Source organism: Porites lutea, chromosome 3 (assembly GCF_958299795.1).
Source record: "Porites lutea chromosome 3, jaPorLute2.1, whole genome shotgun sequence".
In the NCBI taxonomy this organism is placed as follows: domain Eukaryota; kingdom Metazoa; phylum Cnidaria; class Anthozoa; order Scleractinia; family Poritidae; genus Porites; species Porites lutea.
This window is the reverse complement of record NC_133203.1, coordinates 34,065,513-34,093,072: the sequence shown is the minus strand read 5'-3', so window position 1 is coordinate 34,093,072 and position 27,560 is coordinate 34,065,513. Positions and strand designations below refer to the sequence as shown.

The following is a 27,560-nucleotide window of genomic DNA, read 5'->3' as shown; positions in this document are numbered from 1 at the left end:
CATACCTATTGTTCTTTTAGGCGTTCTTGTTGCTGTCGAGTCGTTGAATCTAAAGTCCCTAACCTGCGATCAGGCGATTTTATTTTTTTTTGGCGGGGGGCCCAAAAAAAAAAAATCACCTGATCGCAGGTTATAAAGTCCCTAATAATAATCTCAGCGTAAGACCTGCCTAGTGCCCAGAAGTCTCTCTTGATGAAAATTTGCGCGCAGGGAGGCGGGATGGAGATCCCTGAGCTCCTTTCTCCTTCCCATGGTCTTTTGCGCTTAGTCATTCGCGTTTCGCACTCGCCGCTGTGTGAAAAACAAGGAGGCAGAGGACCCTCCCGTTTTGGCCGGAAACCTCTCGTTTTCGCTTAATTGAAACTCCTCCTAGCCAAAGAAAGATAACATTTTCTTTGTAATCAACCAGTACTTTTTAGCACGATTCTTTGCCTTTTTTCTGTGGTTTCTCAGCCATTTTTTCACCCTTTCTACATCCGAGCATGAGCCTGCGATAATTTTGGGCGTGGTGATGCACTGATGTGATAGACTGTCGATGTGATAGGGACCAAACGGCCTTAGCTTCCACTGCCTGTTAAAAACTCCACTATTTTTCATTGAGTCAATGACTGTGATCTCAAAATGCAAGAAATGGCATCTTAGAGGCACATACCTTAAACTTTTTCCCGGCGGAACATGCCCCTGGACCCCCCTAGTAGACTCTTTTTTCAGTTGCCAGGGCTGGAATCTCTGGATATGGGTAAGAGATTAGGCCTCTACAGGAAGTAAACCTGGAGGAAAATGCTGTTAGAGTGTTTGTCTGACTTTCTGTTTCGAATATTGTGTTCCAGTGTTCCTACTATTATTGCACAAATAGAATACTTTGTTCAAGCATCGTTTAAGGTTTGTCAAAACGTCATCTATTGCACTTACACATGAGTCCATAACCCGGAACAAGAATCAAACTACTGGTCGGTTGAAAACATTTATTTATCTACAGTACTTATAGCTGTGCATCCAAACAAATTGTTAAAGTTATACACAATGCATCTTAATTTATTTCCTTATTTATGTACATACATTCTCCACCAACAAGCATAGAACACTCACTAAGTAAGCTCCGTATCTACCTCTCCTTACGTACAGACACTTACACAGAAGAGCACCCCTCTACTGTAGATAGTTCTCCATTTGGTTCCAACGATGCCAAACTTATAAAACAGAGAATAGAAGCGATGATGTCACAAAAACTAAATTTGTTAAATTATGGGATTGGTTGGCATATTCGGAAAGAGTAAGATGAAAGAAGCCAAAAATCAACTTGTTAGAGTATTTTGTTAGGGAGATAAAAGCACCGTAATGCTCCGATATCTCCATGTAAATCCTTTAAAAATTGGGCTGGATCACAAACATTACGATCCAGGCCAATTATGGAGTGATCAGAGCATAACGGTGCTTTTATCTCCCTACCAAAATACTTCAACAGGTTAATTTTTGGCAAGGGGGCTTATTGCGTCTTACTCTTTCTAGACTACGAGCAGTCTCTCTTTTTTCTTGGTCCGTCGAGCAAAACGCCCCAGACACGCAAATGACCACGCGCGTGACTGAAGGCTCGAGACGGGAGACGCACGCGCCATCGCGTGGCCGCTCAACGCTCGAGACGGGAGACGCACGCGCCATCGCTTCGCCGCTCAACGCTCGCTCGCGCGCGCGTGCACTCCCCTTACTAAATCTGAAGAAAAAGACAGACTGCTCGCAGTCTATACTCTTTCCGAATATGCCAGCCAATCCCATAATTTCACAAATTTGCATTTTTGTGACATCACCCTTCTCTTCTTCTCAATTCCTTCCACTGAAAATGGAGACACTTCTCCATTGTGGACATTACTCTTTGTCCCAAGGATGCCAAGCCTATAGAATTCCTTTCTCCATAATATGGACACCGCTCTACTGTGGACGATTCTTTTGGTCACAGCAATGCTAAACTTATGCAATTCTTTCCTCAAAATATGGACACCTCTATATGTGGTCATTTCTCTTAATTCAAATGATGCCAAACTTATACTATCCCTACCTCTGTACTACAACACCACTGTTATGCAGGCACATGGCTATGCCCTATTGGTGTCCCAGTTTAGGAGGTTGGACAGTACTTCTAAACCTAGCCTTCTCCAGGCGTGCAGATAATGGAAAGCAGCGCAAAATCAGAGAGCTGTTTTTTAATGTATTACCAAAGTATGCAATCTGGATGAGTCCAACTGAGTATGACTTATGACACCCAGTGAGCAGAGGTGACTTTTTTTGCAATTTTTATTGGCATGTAAAGAGCAACCTCTACCTACAATGGTCCCCTTTTGTATTACACATGCAAAAGCTCCATCATGTGAATCTAGAGGAAAAGGAGCACGTTTTGTCTTGCAAGTGCTCAGTCCAGTATCCTTTTTGCTGATATGAACACAATAATAATTATTGTGATAATATTAATAATGATAATAAAAATAATAATTGTTGTGATAATAAATATTTGTGATAATAAAAATTATGATTATTTATCATGCTGAAGATTGGAGTTTTTCTGCAAGAAATGAACCAAAGGTTTTTCATTCTATTTCATTCAATGAGATGGAAATCAACAATTTACTGAAAACTACACAAGTGTATGCATCTTACAGAATGCTTGGGCACGATGACATTACAGCAGATCAAACAAAAAATTGTGCTGTGTTTCTATAAATGACATAATTTTCAAACAGATCTCAAGCCAGTTGTCAACAGGGAGTAGTGACTTGTACACCAGAACACACTTACACAGTTTACATAACATTATATAAAAGATATTAAATATAATAACAAAAAGATAGAGGTTATCCTCTCACGTAATCTTTCATATTGAGGTTGATAGTGTTGCCACTGTTTTTGCACTTTCTAAGAGCAAGCATTTGTCTTTTTTGTTTGGAGACAATCTTTGCACAGATAGTGACAACTGATAGTCAACTACCGTCAACGAAAAATAATCTTTCGTGTTCCGGCCACAAAATAGATTAGCTATATTTTAGATGGGAATGATTAGTGTTGGCAAAGGCTACTTTTTGCATCCAGTCACCAAAACCAAAATGTAGCCTCTACTATCTTGCAGGGTAGACAGTAGTAGTAATTTATACTATATAACAATCAGCCATTCTGTTTTTAAAAAGGACTGACAGTTTTTTTATTGTTAGTTACTGACTGTTGACATACTTCAAGGCAAAGCTATCATTAACTATCAATATCCTATTTACTTACATTAACCAGTTCAATGCCAGTAAATGCTGCTCCAAGGATTCCACAGCCAAATCCAAAGATGGCAATAAGAACCCTGCACACCACCTGATACCACGCCAGTTTCTTCCACTTCAATTTCAGATGGAAAAGGCATGGAAATATGAAACACAAACTGGTACCAGTCAGACTTCCAAGTAGTCCCATGACCAGGCCAAAATGAGGAACAGAGATAGCCAAAAATACGCCAAAGGTAAAGAGGAGTGGGCGTGTCAGAAGCAGCCAGAACCAATGAAAACTTGATTCTTTTCCCACATGTGGAAAGTAGGGAAGCATTTTGTCATCCCACGTTTCCAAGACAACAAACATGACCAATGGGAAAGCAAGGACAACATTGGCAACAACAAAGGTGTTTGACAAGATGTAAAATACTTGACTGCTTTTGAGATTGATGGTAATGGCCTGGTTTAGTTCACTTCCATATCGAAATGTTCCCATCATCCCCAGGATAATCTTGGTTATGGTGGAATTTGCAAATGCAATGTTCAACATCATGGGGTACTGTTCTGGATGACGCATGCTTCCTTCGACTCCTGGAAAAACAGCATGTGCAGTAAAACTAAACACAATGATGCCGAAGCCAATCAGAAAAGAGTTCAACTGAAAACCAGGCATATTGTCAAGCCTCATCTTATCATACTGGGTGATGCAGTATATTATGATTGTGAGCACTGCAGAGAAAAGTGAGAAAACTGAGATCATGCTGATCCAGGCAATGATTGATACACGCGTGATGAAAATTCCAGGAAGAACAAAACATGCAACCACTACAGTCCACTTGTAGACATCCATGGAAGTCATGCTGTGGAAGAAGTCCAGGAAGATAGATGCCAGTAGTACAATGTAAGTGACAGCTATCCCAGACATCTCACACACTTGTACCGCACTCACAATCCTGTTGCCCCATCTTGGCCACACGGCTTCCCCAACATCCGGGTAATTGACCCTGACCCTTTTCCGTAGCCCGGTGCGCTTGGACTCCTCGTAGAGGCAATCGACCAATAGCTTTCCCGTGTAACAACAGAGAATGCCGCAAACAAAGATAGAAACGACTGCAGCGCACCCTCCGAGCTTTACAGCGTACGGAATTCCCAATATCCCGGTTCCTTGGATCAGATTAGTGACGTTCCATCCCGCGAGAAACGCATTGGCTCGCCTATCATCTGAGGGTCTCTCGATCAGTGACACAGTCATTGTAGCAGAACGTAATTTCATCAAACTCCGGGATAAATTCAATCTTGAGAGACTGATCCCAAGAAGGCTTTTTGCTGCCTCGAACTCGCCATGAATCAGTGGCGCATTCTCTCCCAAATGAACAACAGTTGGATTCGACTCTGGCCTCGATCCTAATGGAATATTTTCGCCGCTTCCAGGGCTTAGGGTCTTGGGCTTCTTTGGCGTACTGAGCAAAGCGTTGTTTTCGGCCATAGTGTTTTTTGTGTTTTGCCACGTGCGGTTTTTAACAAACAGAACTTTGAAATTGTGGTCAAATGTCAATATGCACTCCGAGATTCGGATGTTCAAATGCAAATGTTTATTTGTACGCAAAGTACAACATAACTGGTTTTGTCGTTTTGCACGTTTTTGTTGTCCCATGAGACAATGGATACAAAGGAAATAAACCAATCAGAAAACTTCTTATATTATTTACACATTCGTCGTTCAAGTGCCCTGTTTACCTTTCTCAAAAGTCAAACTCTCGGCCGCCGAACCAAATCCCGTTTGAACTCCACGCTGACAAAAACCTTTGCCGTAAACGGCCAGCTTCATTTCTGCCGAGGTTGTCCACTGAAGGAAGATTGGACTCCCCTGGTTGTTGACTGTATCTTTCCCCCGGGATCTTTCCGTTGTCGTCGTAACGCAACACTGCACTGAATGTCACGCTAATGTTATCAAGTTGTAAAAATGTAATAAATTTGGAAAACAAGGAGGAGAGGATCACTAACTGAATGCAAGCTTCTTAAAATGCTCAATTTCTTTGGGCTTTTTTTTTTCATTAATGAATGTGACCTTTCACAGGGAATAGACAGTGGTGGATCCAGGAGAGGGGCCCGGGCCCTAATTTTTGTAGCGAAATGTGGCTGGAAGGGCCAAGAACTAAATTTTTGGGAGACCAGCCCCCTTCTTATGTAAGGGTCTGGAGGACCGCCCCTCCACCCCTTTATGGTTAGTTCGCATGAAGCAATATAATTGAAGGGCTCTTCACAAAAACATGCTCTCCAAAAGGGTCCCAAAGGGGAGGGAAGGTTTTCACATGGTGCTTTTTGTTGTGATCATTTACCAAAAAATTCTGCATCTGTGATCACTTATTCATTTCACCATGATCGCACCCTATAATAATTGCTTAGAGAACCAGTACTAACCACTTCAATTTGAAAAGTATTGACCACTGAACAAAATCAACCATGGGCTCAAGAAAATTTTGTTTTTTTTTTTTTAGAATAAAATACAATTAGCTCAGGACCTAAAATTTTATGACCTAATTATTCCAAAAGCTTCCAACCATGTCACCTTTGGGCAACAATCATCCCTACCCAGACAAGCAGTGTTGACACCATTCAACAAAACTGAGCACAATTGCTAGCCTGCGTAGCAAGCGTTTCCATGTGGTTTCGGAGCAAAGAACAAGGAATGAGAGTCAACCCCCCTACCCCCCTTCCCCACAGCAAAAAATGGCTCTCCTCCCATTTTTCACGTGGCTGAAACAGAAAATCCCACTCCCCATCATTCCTCGGTCTTTCTTTGCTCCAAAACCACACGGAAATGTTGGCTACTCAGGCTACGAAATTGCATGAAACTACCACTGGTGACATTCACCCTGCTGTACAGCCATGTGATGTGAACTAAACTAGAATCAAGATAAAACATAACTCTGCTACTCCATGTGATCTCCGTCCTCTGACTTTTGACACCCATGAGCAGTCAGTTGGTTTGCGCTTCTTCCCTTAAACTGACTAACTGCCTCTGGGCCCCTGGGGAGGTGTGACCTTTGATCTGCACTTAGTCTGTACATGGACGTTGTTTTATTTTTCCCCCTCCACTACCCCCTTGTGCTGGCGGTCAATAAATCCCCTGCGGTTTATATTTTATCACCCGCACTCGAGGGACTTTGAAGAGAATATAGAGGGTCTGTGAACAGGCTAATCTACACTGACCAAACACAACGTTATCTAGCAACACATACAGAGACAGTGGAGAGAATCTGCATGTTGATATTAGGACTTCAGAAATGTCAACTCACTTTAAAGCTTCATTGTAGGAATGACCATGGGCACTCTTATTTAATCTAAAAATTTATAACACCTAACAGTCATTGAGAGCAAAGAGAAAAAAATACCAGTGCAAGTAAACATTTTTACTATTTTATCTAATGCTTGTGTCATAATCATCTCTTTTCTCATCAAATCATGAGGGACCATTGTTTAAAGATATTTCATTCCCCAACAGGACTTAATTTAGTCTAAACTAAAATGTTTGTTGAAATTTTATCAAATACAGCTTCATAAGTTTTAGTTTTTCATCCATTCCAAAGACAAGGTCGAGACATCCCTGCAAATACACTGTAATTACGACTACAAAAGGGGCCTGGTAAAAAAATTCCTAATTTATATATTAAAGGAACCACCTATCAAATCCCACCAGTCCCAACATCTGCCCCAATGAAAAATGTCAGTACTGAAGAGCGGCTACACAGACCAGACATGAAACCCATGAGTAAAGAGGTGAAGCAGCGTAGATGGAGGATGATTGAACATATACTGAGACAGGACCAAAACAACAACTGCAACATAGCAATAACTTGGGCACCAGAAGGAAAAAGAAGAAGAGGAAGACCAAAAGCCACCTGGAAGAGAACAACTGTTGAAAAGGAAAGGGCAGAAGCAGGATGGCAATGGTGGGAGGAAGGGAAGACAGTTGCAGTTAACCGAGATAAGTGGAGGGACTCTGTGAGGGCCTTATGAGCCATGAGGCACGAAGAGGATAGGCGTGGTGAGGTAAATAAAAAATGGTCCTTGATATATATAATTATAAGCAACAACTGTGTGATGTATATTACAAAATACAATCTCCATTGAATAAATTGCAGTATAAAATGCAATGCATAAAATGTGATGCACCGAAACTCTATTACAGCAATTCTTTTTTTTGCAAATCTTTTTAACCACTTCTTCTCATACTGATACAAAACATGCTCACAATCATGTACAATATAATTCTTACAAAAGCAGTTCCATTACAAAAATTGTCCATATTGAAATAGTTCATCAATATCAGATTCAAAGAAGTGTCCTGTAATGTTAGTTCTGGAAAGAGAATGCTCTTCCAAGCTCTCTTCCTGAGAAGAACAAACCAGATCCACCACATACTAAGCCAAATACAATCACCCCAATCTTGACCACAATGCTGTACCAAGGAGTTTTCCTCCACTTCAAAGTCAGATGAAAAACGCAGGGAAACACAAAGGAAAGGCATGTACCAGTGAAGCTGCCGACAAGACCCATCAACAGGGCAAAGTGCGGAACAATAACTGCAAGGAATAAGGCAAAAGTTAGAAGCATGACCCGTGTGATCAGGATCCAGAACCAATGGTAGCCACTTTCCTTGCTAAGATGTGGGAAAAAAGGTAGCACCTTGGTGTCCCATGTTTCTAAAACAACAAACATGCAGATAGGGAAGGCCAGGAAGACATTTGTGACGACCAGGACTGTGGCAACCATGTTGAAGACGGGGCTGATGCTCATGTTGACAGTGATGACTTGTTCAGTATCAGCGCCAAATCGCAGAACAGCCAACAAACCAAGTAGAACCTTGACCACTGCAGCAAGAGCAAACGCAGAATTCATCATCATTGGGAATTGTTTTGGTTCCCTCATGCTGCCTTCCACACCAGGAAACACTGCGTGAGCACAGTAGCTGAACACGATGATTCCAAATCCAATAGGAAACTTCTGAATGTCAAATGGCGGGATGTTTGAGAGGGTCATGTCACGGTATTCAGTGATGCAGTAAATTATTATTGTGGCAATACTGCTGAGGAGTGCAAACACCGAGATCATGCTGATCCAGGCGATGACTGATACCCGGGTAATGAAAATCCCAGGTAACGCAACATACGCGCAGACAACGGCCCACTGGTAGATATCCAAAGGCGTCAACTGATTCAAAATGTCGTTAAACACCGTGGCGAGTAGCACAATGTACATAATCACACCGCCATACATCTCGCATACTTGTACAACGCTTACGATTCTGTTGCCCCATCCCGGCCAAGCAGCTTCACCTACTTCGGGATAATTGACGTAGGCTCGTTTACGTTGTCCAGTACGTTTGGACTCAACGTACAAACAATCGACCAGTAGCTTGCCAGTGTAGCAGCAGATTGCAGCCACTAAGACGATAATAGCCACGGCAGCCCATCCTCCCATCATAACAGCGTATGGTACCCCAAGGATACCAGTTCCCTGAATAAGGTTAGTGACATTCCAGCCAGCGAGCCAAGCTGAAGCATTGCGATCATCGGATGGCTTCTCAAGGATCGAAACAGTCAGCGTAGCGCTGCGCAGCTTTCGTATGCTCCCTGCAATGCTAGATTTCCTGACAGAGGTATGCTCATCGTCAGGAACAAACAAAAGAGGCGAATCTTCGTCCAGGGTCTGCAAAGTTGGTTTGTGTAACGTGATCGCTTCGCCATCTTGTCCCGGGTTCGAATTGCTTGCAGATAGAGCTGAAGCTGCACCAGTTCTATCCATTTTTACCCTACTCGTCCGCCGCGAACTTCCTACGTAGCTGGCAAATACGACCTACAGTACCAAATATGACGCTAAAGAGCGACAAACAGATTTAGAAAATACTAATTAGTGTCCTTGCACGTCCCAAAACAAGATATTCCAAACACATGGTTTATCTTTGTTGCTCACTCACCACCCCTTTTAGGGAAACGTACACAAGACAAAAGTTTACTATTTGTACCAATCAGGTTTGAGCTTTACGACAATGCCATCACATGTATTTTCATGTTTGGTCCGGCTGTGTAAACTCACCCGCAGGATACCGTGAATAGATAATATTTTATTTTTTGCTATTGTTTCACTTCTATACCAAAATACGGCCGTACTTTTTGAAAAAAAACTGAAGGTCAAATCAGTGTTGCCCCGGGATTAAATATCACTTACCCGTCTTAGTAGAAGGCGGTATCTTCAACACAGTTCAACCAATGATATTTGCGACGTAAACGATAGCGTGACAAGAACGTGACACTATCCTGTACAACTTTGGTCTGGTTTGTGTACACATGCACAAATGCACAGGTGCCTCTAAGTCTTACTTTTACTTCGCTACATGTCGATTTTTATTTACCGAGATAAATCTTGTTCTTAACCAACCGGTTATTATCGACTGGTGATTTTGGTTTTGTGCGTTTCTTAAGAATCAAGGAACTTTTATACACATTCACCCGGCGATTATAGACTCCCATGATGGCGAACGAAGGCGACATCGAAGAACACATCCAGTTTGCTCTTTCGACCTCTTTGTCCGGAAAGAGTGGCGACAATGAAACAAATCAGGACGTACGCTATCCTCTGCATGTAGTGGACAAAAAAAGGTCGTTGGAATCGACCGAAAGATCTCCTTTACTGCGCACGGCAGACACCGATGAGCCAATATCGCCAAAATCCGCGTGGAATACAAATTTTAAACGGTTCCGTTCCTTCACTGTGTCAGTTGCCACTAAGTCCCTGGTGGAAAAGGAGAGTCACGACAGACAGGCGTCCGCTTTCCTAGCTGGCTGGAATGTCACGAACCTAATTCAAGGCATGGGTATCCTTGGTGTTCCATATGCTGTGCGGGAGGGAGGCGTGGCTGCTGTCATTTGTATCTTCATCCTGGCCATGTTTTGTGACCTCACTGGTATACTGCTGGTTGATTGCTTATATGAAATATCACCCCGTAGCAAGTTAAGGAAGAGAGTGCGAGAGTCGTACCCTGATGTCGGAGACGCTGTATGGCCTGGAGTAGGAGGCAAGGTTATAAGCGTCATACAGACAGTAGAGCTGTACTCTGCGGCAGTGCTGTATCTCATTCTTCTCTCTACTATGTTCTCTCAAATAACAGGGAAGTATGTGTCACTCAACTTGAATGAATGGGCCATCATTTGTTCTCTAGCAGTGCTTCCAAGTGTCTTCATCTCAAGGTTATCACTTATCGCCTGGATGAGCATGCTGGCCGTGTTTTCCCTCATGTCAGCACTGATGGTTATGATAGCATATTGCATTGTGCGATATGACCGGTGGTCATGGAACAATATTCCTGCCTTTAACATCAGCACATTTCCAGTTGGGTTCGGTATTGTAACATTCAGCTATTGTGCTCATGCTGTGTTTCCTGGCATAGAAGGCAGCATGAAAGAACCAAAACACTATAATAAAATGATGCATGTTTCATTCCTCATCTCAGCCATTGTGAAAACTTTGTTTGGTCTATTCGCCGTGCTCACATTTGGCATTCTCACAGATCAAGTGTTCACAGTCAACATGGCTGAAAATGTGGGCTTCAACACTGCAGCAACGGTGTTGGTGGCCATGAATGTGTTTTTTTCATTTCCTCTTCCACTCTTTGTAGTTAAAGAGACATTCGACAAAAATATCGGCCCTTACTTTCCACACTTAGCAAAAGGAACAAAATATCACTGGTACTGGCTGCTGTTGACAAGAGTATTTCTTGTAGTCTTTGCACTTTTCATTGCTCTTGTAGTACCTCATTTCGGCCTTCTGATGGGATTTGTTGGCAGTTTTTCAGGAACGTGTCTATCATTTGCATTTCCTTGCATTGCACATCTTAAGCTGCGGTGGAGGTTTCTGCGATGGTATCACATCACAGGTGAGATTGCTCTTATTGTTCTTGGATTTCTTGTTGGAGGACTTGGTCTGGTTTACTCAGGTAAAGCACTGGTGGAATCATTTCGTACATTTTAGCTAGTGATTTAATAGAATCAAGCCTGCATTGAGTAGTCAACTGTGGCAATTGGTTTAAAATGCTTAAAACACTTCTTTTGTGAATAGATAATGTGATGTGCCTATTCATCAACTCATCACATCAGAAACACACTTGTTCAGTCATTAAAAACAAATTGTAACAGTGGACTAGCTTAAAAGCAGAGTAAAACTATACTTGTCCATGTTAACTGTATAGAACATCTTTTTAACCTTTCCTAGGCATTTTTTGGTGTTGTACTAAAGGTATGGTAAAACAGACAACAAAAAGGTGCAACTTGACAACAACCTCACTTGTTGCAAGACAGGTTAGTCACTAAGGCAGTGGCGCAGGGCTGGAAATTGCGACTAATACGGTTACCAATGCAACTAACATCTTTTCCTTGGTGAATAAAAGTTCTGGTTTAATAGCCACTTTGGCGACCTGATTTCTCTGTGATTTAGATTTAAATTAAAAGAGTTAAAACAAACATTTCATCTTATCTTGCTTTGCTTTCGTTATAAAAAATGTGCCAAATCACATAAACAATTCCAGTTTACCTCCCAATTGATACCGTCTTCTGTCTGCAACATTTTCAAACAATCAAATCTGTGCCATACTATAAGCGGTGTAATTTACATTATACAAACTGGCCACTAAAAATTTGCATCTGGCGACTATATACCATAAAATATTTCCAAAAATAAGTCCCTCCATGTAAAAGCCCCCCAAACTCATAACACAGACAACCCTCCATTAAATCGCCCCTCCAAATATAAGCCCCCCACTAATAGGGTAAAGAATACCAGGACAAAAATAATCTGCCTTTTTGGTTTTATTTGACACATAGTTTCGAAATCTCCGGGTTGCAGTCCCACTCTCCAGGTTTTTGGGGAATTTTTTCAAACACTCCAGATTTGCACGGTTTAGGGATTGGAAGGTCTAAATAGATCTGTGAGAGTCAAAAGAACAGTTTTCAAAACTACTAAAAAATGTTAACTTTCTTTTCTTTTTTTTTTGGTTCAAGTAGAGGGGAAAAAACGGACCAAGCACAATGGCGTTATTCACAGTCAACCTCTCCACAGCGGCCTCCTTGGGGACAGAAGAAAGTGGCCGTTTTAAAGAGGTGGCTGTAAGAGGGGTGTCCTATGACAATTTTTTTTAGGGAGTACAACATGTTTTTTTGTCCCAGGTTCATGCTTACTGTGTCCCATAATCATGGTAATCCAATCATATATAATGAATAGAGATACATCAAATACGATTGCCGCGATTGGTCATATAAAACGTGCCATACGCATCAATTCGTAACCATTCTTTACTTTTCCATCAGTCGCTTAAAAAAACTGGCCGTTACCGAGAGGTTATTTTGGCAGTTAGGGACAGAAGCGGAAAGGCTTAGAAGAGTTACGTAGCAAGCGGAGAGGTTTCTTTCTGGCCTGTACGCACAGGCTGGACTCTTTCGAAAGACTCGCTGCTCTTCGAGCAAACTAGCCTGAGTAGTAATTTATTCCTGCCTGAGTATAAGGAAAGGAGATTTTAGTTTCCCTCTTTTCCCTCCATGAACGCCTGATACTCTGGCTACGAGCAAACAGGCTCGGAATATTCGAGAGTATAGGAGTTAAGGGGGGGCCGAGTAGGTCCGTGCCCCCACTTTTTGGGCGAAAATTTTAAAAAAAGAAGACTGCCACTTCACCGTCAAAAATACTGAGTTAATAACACAAGGCAATTCCCCTTTCTATTTTCAAAAAAAAGGTTGTCAGGGCTAATTTTTTTTCGTGCCCTCTCACTTTCAAATTCTCTCCTACAGGCCTGCATGGGAACGAATCTACCATGTCACCGCGGCAGGATTAGCTCAGTCGGTAGAGCGCTTGACTACGGAGCGGGAGGTCGCGGGTTCGATTCCTGGGACCGAACCAATACATAACTGAGAAATGATGGTACTCCCTTTGCCTAGACCTTTGCGTGGCTCGGATGACCGCGTAAAATGGCGGTCCCGTCTCTAGTAGGAGACGTTAATATTATGTCCCGGATTAGTACCTTCGTGCTAAATACAGTACATTGACACTCAAATAAGTGCTCTTTTTTTATCAAACATTACGTAAAAATTGTTTGCCGCTCTTCACCCTTTAGGGCTTAGACTTTACAGAAGAAAAATCCTTATTAATGCCCCGATACTTGATTTTAAAAAAAAGTGTGGTCACGTTCACATGGAAAAAAACAGAAAGACCTCTTTGATCAATGTGGTCTGTTATGTTTTCGAAGTATGAATCGATCACGCGGAAATTTTTAAGTACCGCAAAATGACAAATACAAAATCACAAGACATGTCACGCCTGTTCCCGCCAAGACCGGAGACCCTTTTTATGGCATGTTATAGTCTATCACAGCGAAGCATGAGCAAATTTATTTGCAGTGATATTTATTGCTGATTTACAAAAACTGTCAAATTTCAGTCACCTTCATAACTAATATTTAAGTAGTGATACAAGTGTTTTAACATGGGCGTGACATCAGGAGTGTCGACACGGGCTTCGCGTGACGCAAGACGGCATGTCACGTTTTTTTTCAAAACTACAAATCATTGCGCGGGCGCAGAGGTGTGATGTTTTGAAAGGACTTCAATGCATTATGTATAAGATTAACAACGATTTAATACACAGTTGAAAGCAGACATGTTACATGTTATCGTAGATAGACGCTATGATGATTCAACTCGGCTTCGAGGGGAAGGTGTTACTGGCGTTACTGGCAAACCGAAAACATCCCATAGCTCCTAGCGAACATCCGGTATTAATAACTTCCGGTTTATATGATATTACAAGAGGGAACCAGTTTGACGCAGTTTTGACGTGGAATACGTTGGAGTTTAGCGAAACCACACGTTCAAAACCTCAGTGAAAAAGGAAAACTGCCCTTCTCTCTGTTTTCTGTTTACTTTCACAAAGCGCAATGGATAGAGACGGGGGTTCAGAAATGGATACGTTATCGATCACCTCGCCAGCGAGTGTTAACGTCCCGTCTGGTAGTATAGTAATCGGTGAGCCTCACTTGGCGACAATCGACGAAGACATTCCACTAACGACAGTAAAAATCAAAGGAAAGCAGGATGAAGTTATTGGCAAATACAACCCCGAGCCAAACGAGGAAACTCCTTTGCTTTCTTCGGCCGAGGCAGGCACCGAGAAGAGTTCAAGCGCTCACGCACGCAACAGCAAAAGCTTCACGAGCACTTTTAATTCAAGCCAAGGATCTTTGTTCTTTGCTTCGTTACAGCTTTCGTTGCATTCCAGCATGGCTTTGATTTCGCAGTCTTTGAATGGTTCTTTCAAACAGCGATCGGTTTCGTTTTCGATTCGAGACCGCGAAGGATCTAAAACTATAACTTTAGTAGAAAAACTATCAGACGATGCCCGTGCGCCAGCCGTACTTGCTATGTGGCATGTTTTGAATGTAATAATTTCCAGCAACAGTGTTCTGGGTATGCCCTTCGCCATTGCATTAGGGGGGATTGCCGCCTTACCACTCACCCTTCTTGTGGGATTCCTCGTCAGCGTGACCTCAGTTCTGTTGATTGACTGTCTTTACGAAATCTCCCCGAAAAGCCGACTTCGCAAACGAGTAAGAGCGAGCTATGCCGACATTGGAGCGGACGTGTGGGGACCGATTGGAGGCCACGCTGTGAATATTATGAGAATAGGTCTGACTTACTGCAGTTGCGTACTGAGGATTATGGTCTTAGGAAACACTCTGAAAGACTTGACTAGTGGCCAAGTGGATCTGTCTCTTCAGGAATGGTGTTTAGTGTGTACATCGGCCTTGCTGCTGGCTGTGTTCATCAAGAGACTGTCTGCCCTGGCCTGGTTAAGTATGATGGCAGTGCTAGCAGCTCTCATTATTTTCTTCCTTTTGCTGGGTTTTTCTTTAAGTAATGTCAAAACATGGAAGTGGGGCAGTATTCTCTCTTTTGATATGAATACCTTCCCAATAAGTATGGGTATCATTGTATATTCATACTGTGGGCATACTGTTTTTCCAGCTGTAGAGGGATCTATGAAGAACCCAAAAAAATACAACATCATTTCCCACTGGGCATTTTCCATATCAACAGCCATGAAATTTTTGGTGGGCCTCTTTTGTTTTCTCACATTTGGGACTGACACCCAGTCAATTGTCCTTTTAAATCTCAGTACAGCAAATGCTTCTATATTAAGTAAAATAGCATCTGTTCTAGTAGTAATAAACATGTACTTTTCCTACCCTGTAAACATGTTTGTCGTTAGTGGGACTGTGGATATCCTACTATTACCTAAGTTCCAGAAGTATTTAAAGATGAAATGGTTCAATTTCCTCTGGCTTTTGTCAACAAGGGTCATCCTCGTTTATTCCACCGTGGGTATCGCACTAGCAGTGCCTCGTTTTGGGTTGCTTATGAGTGTGTTTGGTAGTGTTTTGGGGGTTTGTGTAACTCTAATTTTTCCCTGTATGTTCCATCTGAAACTCAAATGGAAAATTCTAAGATGGTATAACATAGCTTTTGAACTGTTCATTATATTATTTGGGGTGGCGGCAGGCATGTTGGGTCTAATTTACTCTTCCCTTGCTCTCAAAAAAGCCTTGGGTTAAATAGCAACTTCTCATTCCATCAACCCATTATTCTGTTCCATAAAAGATTAACTGCTCAATTTTAAGCATGGAATATGAAAGCTTTTCAGAGATCGAAATATCTTATCTCCTCAGGATGCACATCTTTGTTCAATTCACTTAGTATATTAGTCACCAGCTGATTATAAACATTACATTTACTGACATTACTTATATATGATTACAAAATGTTTCATTGTGTAAGCCATGTCAATGACAAAATTGATGCATCAGTAGTGGTCTTGAAATTGTTAAGTTGCATTGCCCTTTTATGTGCAAAATTCATATTTTTGAGCCTGCAAATGCAACCCTATGATGAAATCATTTAAATGAAAATTCTTGGTAGTAAGTTCACTTAGTACTTTGGCTTCCTCTCCAGTTGCATTAATTAGCGTAACTACACAGAGTGTTTTATCCCGGTCATCAATGAGGCCATGGTTCCACTGCCTGTCAAGCCAAATTTTTCAGGTTTTTTTTCACTTGTTTAGGCTAATGATTTAACAGAGATCACATACACTTTCATCACATGGTGGTTATTGCTACAATACTTTTATTATTTTGATAATGAGATTAGAGTTGATCTGCTACCAGATTTATTAATTATTTTTAATAGCAAGTTTGCATATAATTACCCATCATTTTTTCAAGCTAAAAATTTGGTAAGATACGGCTGCCTTTACTGGGTAGGAACATCTGATGGGCGGGGCCAGGGGTCTCTCATTGAAGAGGAGCACAGCTCAGGAGGTGGTGTGGGCTCACTCACCCTTATCATGGCCAATATTAGGTCCGGGGTCTGTATACAGTGATTGTTTGTGACCACTTTCCCAACAACTAATTGCATTGGTTATCCTTCAGTACAGCTACCTTTTAATAACGTTTGTTGTAAATAAGTAGTTTGTAGAATATAATTATTTTAATATACACAAAGAAGATGATGATCTGATAATTTTACGGGTCATGCTATTAATAAGGAATAGAATTCACATTGCTAGCATGACATTTTTTTTCTTACCTAGTGGGATAACTCTCGATCTAAATTTTAATTTGGCATACCCATGTAGTTCTAACGTGCATGAAACTTTTAGCTTAAACAAAACGAATTTGTATATGAAGTACCTAACTAGAAAAATCGTGTTATTTAATAAAGGTTCCAATTTGCGTCGGGTGATGACACCAAACCCAGTACTAAGGGTACGTTAATTTGGGATCATGCGTATCAGCATTTATGTTCCAAAATCACTCGGATCATGGTTTATCAAGGGTACCGATGAATACTTGTCTTGATGGAATTTAGTGGTATCTTTGATGCTTCATTATCCGTTAGCCTGCGAATGCAACCGTTTCTCCTTGCTCCTCGCAGCCAGGGACGTTTCGCGCGGAGGAAAGTATGTGACTCAGCGACAGAAATTCCATACTGATGACGTCGACCAATCAGAGCTCCTGTCCAGATTCCGGACAGATTTTACTTCATCAGTATGGAATTTCTGTCGCTGAGTCGCAGACGTTCCTCCTGGCGAAACGTCCTTAGCGGAGGAGCAAGAAGAAACGGCTGTATTCGTATGCTAATGATCCGTTTGATTTTGGATCATAAAAACCAGCTCATCCCAAAGGAACGCACCCCTATAAGCGGATGTAGATGTTTCACTTTCTTCGCCGTTCGTTTTTCGTGAAGAGCAGACCAATGACCAAACCAGCACGTGCATTTATCGAACTCTTTCCCCAGTGTCTCTTCCGGGAAGAAACGGAAATCACTTGAATCGATTATTTGGCTTTGTCGTAGAAGGGTCAGTGGGTCAGGAGAGGGTGTGCAACACGTTTACACAGAAAGTTGAACGGTCCTTTCACAACTCACGTAAAATAATAAGGCATTGGACATTTCATTCACATGTATTGTTGTTCGATTATTTTCGTCCATACAACAGCCTTGTCGTGACCTTGTTAAAATTTTAATGGTCTTCCTATCCGCCGCCCGCGTAGCTCAATTTGATAAGCACCGGTCTGACGAGCAGGAGGTTGCGGGTTCAAACCCTGGCCGAACCAACACTCAGGGTCTTAAGATAACTGAGGAGAATGAGCTGCCTTTGTTGAGACATCTGCAAATGGTTAGACATTCTAGTCTTCTCAGATAAGGACGAAAATTGTAGGCCCCGTCTCACAGCTCTTTCACTGTTATGATTCTTGCAGGACGTAAAAAAAAACCCACACTGCTGTTCGTAAAGGGTAGGGGACATAGACCCCGGTGGTGTGGTACAACCTTTCATGTGCAGGGTGGGTAATGAAGGGGTTGATATCAATTGGGACGTTAGTCCTGTTTCATCCCCTGTCTCACCGCGTTAGGTAACTGTGGCGAATTCAATAAAGTAAAGTAAGAGAGCAAAATCTCTTGCTACTGAATCACCAAAACTCTCTTTTTCCAGTGTTTGGCAAGTGCGGTAAACTCTGGCTTGCTGAATGGGAATTTCATGGGTGCTAAGCTTGAGATAATAGTCCCAGATCAAAAAATAATGAAACCTATGAAATCGCTTCACCATTTGCTCAAGTTTAAACGAATGTTAGACAACTTTAACAGTTTTCAATGAACATGAAGTTCAGGGATTTGATAGTATACTCAAAATTTTTTACGGAAATTTATTTACGAATTTTGATGTGATCGCTGTTTTCAAGAAAAGTAGCCTAACACTAACTGAAAAAAATAGCTTAGCAATGTGTTTATAATTGGATTGTTAAAAACGTTGCTTCAAGCAGGTTTTATAAAAACTATTTATTAAGAACAACCATTTTTTTCTCTTCTCCTCCTCTTTTTGTCTCGCTCCTGCTATTTTTCCTTTTCTTTTTCTTCGTTGGTGCGATTTTCGGCCTTATCGGATTCAAAGAAACCTCCGTTTTGGTTCTTTTCCACTTAAATGGCCGCAAACTTCGCCATGTGCGTTTTCAAAAACTCTGGCTACATAATTATACTATATATACCGGCCCAAAACACACCACGCAACTAATGTTTAATCTTGGACCAACTTTCTTGTTTGTTATTACCACTCTTTATCAAGCCTTATGCTTTAAGTTATGTTATCAGTCATGTGTTTGGTGTGAGATAGCCTGTGAACAGGCTCTCTGTTTGGGGAAAGGGTGAGAAAATGGCTAGGTGTGCGAAGAATTCTTTAATGTAGGGGTGATTTCAGTACTGAAGATGTCCAATTTCGTAGACACGCCCTTTGTCCCCCTATCCGTAGTAGGTCGTTGATTATGTGACTATTTTACTCTTTAGCCTGTTCAAGGCGTTCAGATTAGGCAGTCTCCCCTGAACACCTGGAACAGGCTATTTACTCTTCTATCTGATCTTACGTTCTCGTGCGACTATGAAGTTTTCCTTGCGAAGTAAGCAGCTGCATAGCAATCGTTTCCCTTTCCTTTTAACCGAACGGGACAAGGGGTTGCCTGGGCTAAACTACAAAACAGTCGGTTCTTTTCTTAAAACCGGTTAGCGTAACCAGGAGCCCATCAAATGATGGGCTCCTGGCGTAACTTTTAAAAGAGTCTGACAAGCGCGAAGCGCACGAGCCTCAGTGTCTCTCCCCAATCTCGCAATCCGTTTTCAGCCTCGCTCCAGACCTTTTGTTTGACTGCTCGCCGGTGAAATACGGACTGTTTTCCAGTCAACTTGAGCGAAAATGAAAAGAGCGAACAATAGGAGCCGGGGGAGAGACAAGTAGAGATAAAACGAGGTTTAAGCAATAAGTTGCAACTGACATCACAATACCTTAGAGGGTGACGTCATCAAAAGTAATGAGGTCATCATCTAAAAAAAGAAAAGCGAAATCATTGGAGAGAAAGGGGAGATGACATCATCATCATGGTTGGTCCAAATGTCCAAAGTTTCCGCCAAATGTATTGGAACTTACGTGACTATGTCTATTTTACATTGAACTGATCATGAGTTATGATTGATTGCTGATCCGCCGATTTCGTTGACTGACAGTTTTATACTAAGATCATTTATTTTTCTGTTGTTTTACAGGGCCTCACTGAATATCACTCTTTGTGAAGTGAGCTACCTGTATAAAGATTATTATTATTATTATTATTATTTTAAAGAATTAGGAATTTATAGGAATACAAGATCTTATTCTTTTCAACTTTTTTTCTTTTTAATATCATAGACGGATTATTCTCTTTTGTATTGACTTAATTTAAAACTCTGGACTGCCTGCAAGAGTCATTGACCGCATCTGAGTTGCAAGGAATGTATTTGCGAAATCGTTATTGACACAGTGATTGCTATTTTTATGATTTATATCATTCTTAATGTTATATAGTGCTTAATTCTTACTTCAAATATTTCTGTAAATTATGTACATATTTTTTTAAAGTTCAATAAAATTATAATATTATTAAAAAATTATTATTAATATTATTATTATTATTAATATTATTATTATTATTAGGATTTTACATCTGGATCAATCCCTACTTGACATTTAAAATCTTAAGAAGGAAAAATGGGTATTGAGCAAACGTTAATAGAAATATAGCTTAATCACTATCGTATGGTAGTAAGGACTACAACTCTCTCAAATGAGATATTATTTTCACCCACCCGGATAAACAATTTCTAAGCTGAAAGAACTCCATCATCAAGTTTTTCAGAGGGTCAATTTAGGAAGACTTTTGATGTTCTTAAAATTAACACTAAAGGAGCTAGAACTGGAACAATTATATCACATGCCTTAAATTATCAGATAACTTTAACTTTAACAGATCTAGGATAGCTATATGAGTGCAGAGTGTACGTTGAGATAATCATTTAAGCCAGTCTCGGATTACCTTGCTGTCCACCAACATCAACGTCCTGGATTTGACCGCATTTTCAATCGAATACCGTAAAATTCCGAAAATAAGCCCCTCCATGTATAAGCCCCTCCAAATATAAGCCCCCAAACTCGTAACGCAAAAAACCCTCCCTTAAATCGCCCCTCCAAATATAAGCCCCCCCGGGGGATTGTACTTGGATACAAAGTAGAGCGGTTTTCACTTGACTGTCGTAAAACCAAAACCAAAGTAAATACACTAGCCAACCAAAGGGCGTAGTAAAACCAAAACCAAAACCAATGACTTTCGACAGTCAAGTGAAAACCGCTCTAAAACAAAGTAAAAACGGTAAATTTCCTTCCAACTGTAAGGCTAGCCCAATCGATTTTGAAACGCAAATTTCCCTCCATAGATAAGCCCCTCCGAATATAAGCCACTCCCAAAATTAGCCCCTGAAAAAGGGGCTTTGAAAAATATAAGCCCCGGGGCTTATTTTCAGAATTTTACGGTACGTTGTTTGGTAGCTTGCTGTGGTGGTACAGTGGTTGTACAAAACTCGGAGTTTTATGGTAGAGAAAAACCTAGCCAGCATTTACCTTGACCCAAGTCAAGTCCCCGCAAATTTTGGTTTAGACGCTGTATAGGGAGAAAATGACATTTCACGAAAAGACGTTCAACACTGGTTGAGTCAACAGGATGTTTATACTCTCCATTATTGGATTAAACTTACCCGAGAGAAGTCGTGTTATCGCTCACACTAAAAAATGGATGCTTGCTAATGAATCATTTACTCGTTTCTTGAGAGATATAAAACTAAATTTTATTGCCCTATATTAAAAACCAAACACAAAATAGAGTAAAATAAACAATTATTTCAAATAATTAAAATTTAGTCCTCTTTTTGACTCCTTGTTTCATTACATGGTGAATAAGTAATGCTTTAAGACGTCTTCAGGTTGCGGTATTTGATCGCATCACAATCGTGACAATGGATTAGGCCCTCTTTTATACTGATATTTCAGGGGCACCCAACGACAATTTTCGGAAAAATATCTGTTCGGAAGACGATTTGAGATCTAGAATTTTCGGAACATTTGTTGTAAAATTTCTTGCTTGCCTGCCTCTCCTAGGGTTTTCGAACATCTAAAAAATGGTATAATTGCCTATTTTTAACGGATTTTTACCATAAAAAGGTCACCTAGAATTTTCGGGAGCATTTTTTCTGGCTGAAACTTTCGAAAAGGTACGTTTTGATCCCTATAATTTTCGGATCACTAGACTTTCAGCTAGGAAATCCGAACAGATGAAAACTTTGTAGGGGATAAAAATATGCTTATATCTACCGTTTAAATACTAAAATACGTTTAACAATCAGGGACCGCGCAGAGGGAGGGGCTGGGGGGGCTTTAGCCCCCCCACTTTTTTGCAAGAATAAAAATAAATTTAACAAAAAAATAATTTAACAAAAGTAACGGAGTGAAAAATAGCAAAAAATAGTTAATTCGAAAGTGACCAGAGATATTGGCAAAGACAAACGCGCAGATAAATACGAGCTTCAGATCATTTTATGATGTAGTTTTACTGAAAAGTAAAAGCTATCCCTCCATGAGTGGACCGATGTTACCAAGGAGAACTCGCGCGCCAAGAAGAATTGAAATTGGCACTGGAGAGCCAACATATCCTGTGACCGCACAAGACTATTACAGGCGAATATACTTTGAAGCTATTGACTTGATGATGAACGCTATTGACCAGCGGTTTGACCAGCCAAGCTTTGATACGTATGCAAAGATGGAGTCTCTCTTAATTAAGACCTTCAATTCGCAGGACAAATCCGAAGAGCTAAAGTTTATGGAAAAACTGTACAACGATGATGTTAATATTTCAGTGTTAACCGCCCAGATGGAAATTTTACAAGTGCTGCTGAAGGATGGTGATTATTTTTGTTTTGACGACATCATAGTAAAAATTAAAGAGCTACCCAACCCAGAACGGGAAATTATAAAAGACGTTATCACGTTATGTAAGCTGATTCTCGTAAATCCAGCAACAAGTGCAGCCGGTGAAAGATCCTTTTCGACTGCCCGGAGGCTAAAAACATGGCTCCGTTCAAGAATGAACCAGGAACGATTTAGTAACCTGACAGTTTTAAACATACACAAAGAAAGAACGTACAGGCTTTCCACCATTGACATAGCAAACGAATTTGCCGACCGCAACACAAACAGAAAGCGTAATTTTGGCACTTTTCGAGTAAATGATGTACAGTAACTTTAATATCATTCACTAAATTATTTTCAGTCCTGTTTTGTTTTGCCGTGTAAATATTTTGAACGAATAATTAAACAATTATTGAACTCGGCTTTCGTATGATATGAAGATATACAGATCTCGGAGGGTGTTATCCACCGGGCTCAAGCCTTTGGCTTTGGCGGATAACCCCCTCGATCTGCATAACTCTTCATATCATACTCAGCCTTGTGCAATAATTGCTCAGTAATTATACAGCCTTGAGTTCAAGGCAGCTCAAGCAAAATCGTTGGATTTCTGGCTTATTTATAGTAATTAAAGGTTGATATCAGTAGTATAACATAACAATCTATGATATTTCAATTTAGTGATGGTGAATTTTCAGACCCGATAGAAACATCACTGAAGACGTGGAAAAAAATCAATAGTTTTATCGTTATTCGCATTCTCCGTCACTTTAGAGAAATTGAATAGAAATGCACAAGCATGCCCCCCCCGCCCCCCCCCCCCCCCCCCCAAATTTTCCTTCACGCATTCTTCTTTAGCCCCCCCACTCGAAAACTTGCTGCGCGGTCCCTGACAATTCTATGTTTAAGTGGTTTTGAACTTTATTCTCGTTGGGTGCCCCTGACATTTCTTGAGAGGGGGATCTGGTGATTGCATACAGGACAAATCCTGCAGTCAGCGTTCCAAAGGCATTTTGAGCATCTCATGATCAATGTATTATACTGAGTGAAATTTTCGCAATAACAGCAGCTAGGGATTTTCATTTTTGTACTGAGTCAATGTGCTTTCAGAATCGCTACTTTCTGTTTCCTCGCTTTCTCTTTGACACCCTCTTCCTCTTTTACTGCCCTCTTCTTCACTCAGAACTATTTTCAGAAGCTATTTCATCCTTCTTCTTTATCACTCTCAGTCTCCTTACCTCCGTAACTTCTTTCCTTTTTATCAAATCGCATAGAAGCCTTTTGTTCTTGATAAAGCGCTTATTTATTCGGCCTATTAAACTCCGCCAGTCCATCAAGGAACGTGTTTGATTACTTCTTCATTGTAAGGAAGGAGTACGCACTCAACTAGCTCAGCGATGTTTGTGAGCGGTATTATACGATTATTTCGAAGCATCTGTCCTCGAGTAGTCCAAAACAGAATATCTCTGGATGTCGCTAGACCGCTGTCAACACCTTTGCTTCGCGCGCTGCTTTGGACAAGTTCCAGCTAAATAAGATGAAGTGCAAGGAAATGAAGATTTGTTTTAGTACAAAAGAGTCTCTCGAACTCATCCTATTGTCATTTATGACAAGCAAATTCATATCGTTTCGCATGCTAAGATCCTGGGTGTAAAGGTCTTGAGCCACCTAAAAAGGAACCATCATATTGCCGAAATTGTTAAGAAAGCTAGGAAACGGCTTTTTTGTCTCTCTCATTAAAGAGCTCAGGCCCGGGGGGGTACTGCCATATATGGGCTATATAGGTATGTGCCGCTGTGAAGGGTATGGTTTTCAAGCAGTTTACTTTAGGATAGGGTATATAAATCAGAGAGTTTGGGTCTAGAATAGGGTATCATTTTTCAGGAAACTGATCAGTTGGTTGAAGATTTTATCTAGACTAGGGAAACAGCTACTCTAGGATAGGGGGATTTGGGAGTTTACTCTAGTATAGGGTAGCAAAATTCAGCTGAACTACAATAGCTCTGGGATAGGTCACGGGTTCCAGGGTCCCAGCGGCACATCCCCACCTAGAAATTCCTAAAGTACCCCCCCGGGAGCTCAAGCGGTCTAGGCTCTAATGAATTACATGACAGTTCTACCGTATCTGCATTCGCCCTATTACTGAATATGCCTGCCAAGTTTTTCATGACAGTCTACCCGACGTGTACCTTTCCCGTGAGTTACCGGCAGTGCAAAAGAGGGCAATGCGTATCATTTTTCCATGTTTTTCTTATGAAGAAGTGCTTGTTAAGGTAAGTCTTTTCACCCTGTCAGGAAGAAGACAAATCCTGACGGATAATATTTTCAAGAAAATTTTAGAAAACAAAGACAATAAGCTCAGGAAATTACTTCCCCCAAAAAATACCAAATGTTACAACCTCGGCAAGTCACGCAAGTTCAATCCGGCTTTTAAGACTGAGAGATTTCGTAAAAGTGCGAAAAGAGTTTAGATTCCAAAATTTAGCTGAACTCGAATACAGTTTGATATTTGTCTATCTAGCTTTCACCTTTTTAATTATTTAATGTGTGTGTTAATTCTGTATTTTTTACCATGTAAAAATATGAAGTAATTCAACTCTTGGGTTGCAAAGTTATATAAATTAACTATCTATCAGTATCTACCTAAAAGTTTAATCAGCTGTAATACTTAATACTTTTTAGGAACCTGACAGATCAGGGGCACCCAACGAGGATATAGTTCAAAACCACTTAACATAGCATTGTTGAACGTATTTTAGTATTCAAACGGTAGATATAGGCATATTTTTATCCCCTAAAAACTTTTCATCTGTTCGGATTTCGTAGCTGAAAATCTAGTGATCCGAAAATTATAGGGATAAAAACTTACTTTCTCGAAAATTTCAGCCAGGAAAAGGCTCCCGAAAATTCTAGGTGGCCTTTTTTAGGGTCAAAATCCGTTAAAAATGAGCAATTATACCATTTTGTAGATGTTCGAAAATCCTAGGAGAGGCAGGCCAGCAAAAAATTTTACAACAAAAGCTCCGAAAATTCTAGTCCTCAAATGGTCTTCCGAACATATATTTTCCCGAAAATTGCCGTTGGGTGCCCCTGACAGATAAATTGCAAATTGTGACATTGGCCAAGCAAATGTATCCCGGACAGACTAATTTCTTCATAAATCAGCACGAAGAAGCAGTCAAAAGACCCTTCGGTTATCTTCTAGTAGATTTGAAAACAAGTACACCAGATAACTGTAGAATGCGAACAAATGTACTACCCGGTAAAGAAGGGTTTAGTCAAGCAGAAATGCAAGGCAATATTTCAAAGTAACTTTTACGGCATCTGAAACTGCAAAAGCTATCAACCGGTCCGCTTCTCCTTTAATGAATGTAAAAGGTACAAGATAGTATGGATGATGTTCTCTCTCGCATTGATCTCCGTAACGATGAAAAAGCAAAGCGTTACTGAGTTTCAAACTACAGTTGAATGCGTCAACAGTTCGACATGGTGATGCGATTGAACGTAAAGAAATAAACAGTACTTTTCCGGAAAAAATAAGAAAACAGGATTTTTCAACATCAAGAGTGACCTCTACACCACTGAACTATTTTAACCTTACTCCGAAGCGAAATCAACCAAGCATCGATCTTGCAAGAATTCAAGACATTAAGCTCCGCTCCACTGGTGTCAAATCTTTCCACCCTGACTCCCCCTCCTACAGTAGAAACTCCGGCCATCACAAGGACCCAGGCGAACAAGGGGCTGCAGCGTCTTCATTTTGTCAATTACTTACAGGGGCACCCAACGTCAATCTTCGGAAAATATCTGTTCGGAAGACGATTTGAGATCTAGAATTTTCGGAACATTTGTTAAAAAATTTCTTGCTTGTCTGCCTTTCCTAGGATTTTCGAACATCTAAAAAATGGTATTACTGCCCAGTTTAAGGGATTTTTAACGTAAAAAGGTCACCTAGAATTTTCGGGAGCCTTTTTTCTGGCTTCAAGGTAAGTTTTGATCGCTATATTTTTGGGATCACAAGACTTTCAGCTAGGAAATCCGAGCAGATCAAAAATTTTTAGGGGATAAAAATATGCCTATATCTACCTTTTAAATACTAAAATACTTTAACAATGCTATGTCTAAGTGGTTTTGAACTATATTCTCGTTGGGTGCCCCTGTACTTAGATGATAACGAATCTCAAACACAGAGAAAACAAACTCGACGTCAAAGATATGGAGCTGAACCTTATGGATATTCCAGGTATTAAGATGAGGACTGATCGGCATTTCTCCTCTAATGTGAAATATGGTTGTTTGCTCTTTCTGTTTTCGGTTTACTATCAAGAGCCTGATACATGGAGGTGGGGGACTCCAGATTGGTGAGGTAATATGTGGCGGGTCATATCACTTATCATGTTCAGGTGATCATACGCACAGGCGGGTTACCTCACCTACCTGGGATCCCTCACCTTCATGTAAACAGGCCCTGAACGGTTATAAGCAAGCATTCATAAGTGACTTATAAGTCGCATGATTAAATCATGATTTAATAAATTAATCATTTCTTAGAACGTAAGCCAACTATTGTCTTATTGAATAGCAGACGTTTAAAGATTGTCCCTTGAGCTTTCTTCCCATGTAGAGTTCATACGCAAATTAACGTAGATCAAGATCAGTGTTCATGCAAACAGTAATAGTGTTTAATGAACTGTAAACTGATCAAGTGGACAAAGGCTGAGAGGTAAGTTTTTCTGAATTCAACGTTTTTAATTAGGATATTAGGATACAAGAGCGGCCGCCTGTGCCTGCTTTGTAAGGAACGCGACTGAACATTGTGGCCGAAAATGGTCACTACGATTATCATTTTGATATTTTGATGCTGGGGCCTTTTAGTAATTACTTTGAGTACTATGAGATAAATGGGTA

At 40.7% G+C, this 27,560-nt stretch overlaps 5 protein-coding genes across 5 annotated transcripts; 3 read left to right on the top strand and 2 right to left on the bottom strand.

Moving 5' to 3' along the window:
- Positions 1-1,666: 1,666 nt before the first annotated feature.
- On the bottom strand, positions 1,667-4,999 carry LOC140931001 (vesicular inhibitory amino acid transporter-like). The gene has a single exon (XM_073380747.1). The coding sequence runs from the start codon at positions 4,891-4,893 to the stop codon at positions 3,250-3,252; it is 1,644 nt and encodes a 547-aa protein (XP_073236848.1). The 5' UTR covers positions 4,894-4,999; the 3' UTR covers positions 1,667-3,249.
- A 2,342-nt stretch (positions 5,000-7,341) lies between these two features.
- LOC140931004 (vesicular inhibitory amino acid transporter-like) lies at positions 7,342-9,390 on the bottom strand. The gene has a single exon (XM_073380750.1). It carries the CDS (start codon positions 9,045-9,047, stop codon positions 7,596-7,598), a length of 1,452 nt encoding a protein of 483 aa, XP_073236851.1. The 5' UTR covers positions 9,048-9,390; the 3' UTR covers positions 7,342-7,595.
- Positions 9,391-9,411: 21 nt separating this feature from the next.
- Positions 9,412-11,463, top strand: LOC140931002 (vesicular inhibitory amino acid transporter-like). Its single transcript, XM_073380748.1, has one exon. It carries the CDS (start codon positions 9,771-9,773, stop codon positions 11,268-11,270), a length of 1,500 nt encoding a protein of 499 aa, XP_073236849.1. The 5' UTR covers positions 9,412-9,770; the 3' UTR covers positions 11,271-11,463.
- A 2,550-nt stretch (positions 11,464-14,013) lies between these two features.
- On the top strand, positions 14,014-17,090 carry LOC140931000 (vesicular inhibitory amino acid transporter-like). Its single transcript, XM_073380746.1, has one exon. It carries the CDS (start codon positions 14,221-14,223, stop codon positions 15,892-15,894), a length of 1,674 nt encoding a protein of 557 aa, XP_073236847.1. The 5' UTR covers positions 14,014-14,220; the 3' UTR covers positions 15,895-17,090.
- Positions 17,091-22,320: 5,230 nt separating this feature from the next.
- LOC140932193 (zinc finger MYM-type protein 1-like) lies at positions 22,321-22,986 on the top strand. Its single transcript, XM_073381833.1, has one exon. The coding sequence runs from the start codon at positions 22,321-22,323 to the stop codon at positions 22,984-22,986; it is 666 nt and encodes a 221-aa protein (XP_073237934.1).
- Positions 22,987-27,560: the final 4,574 nt, after the last annotated feature.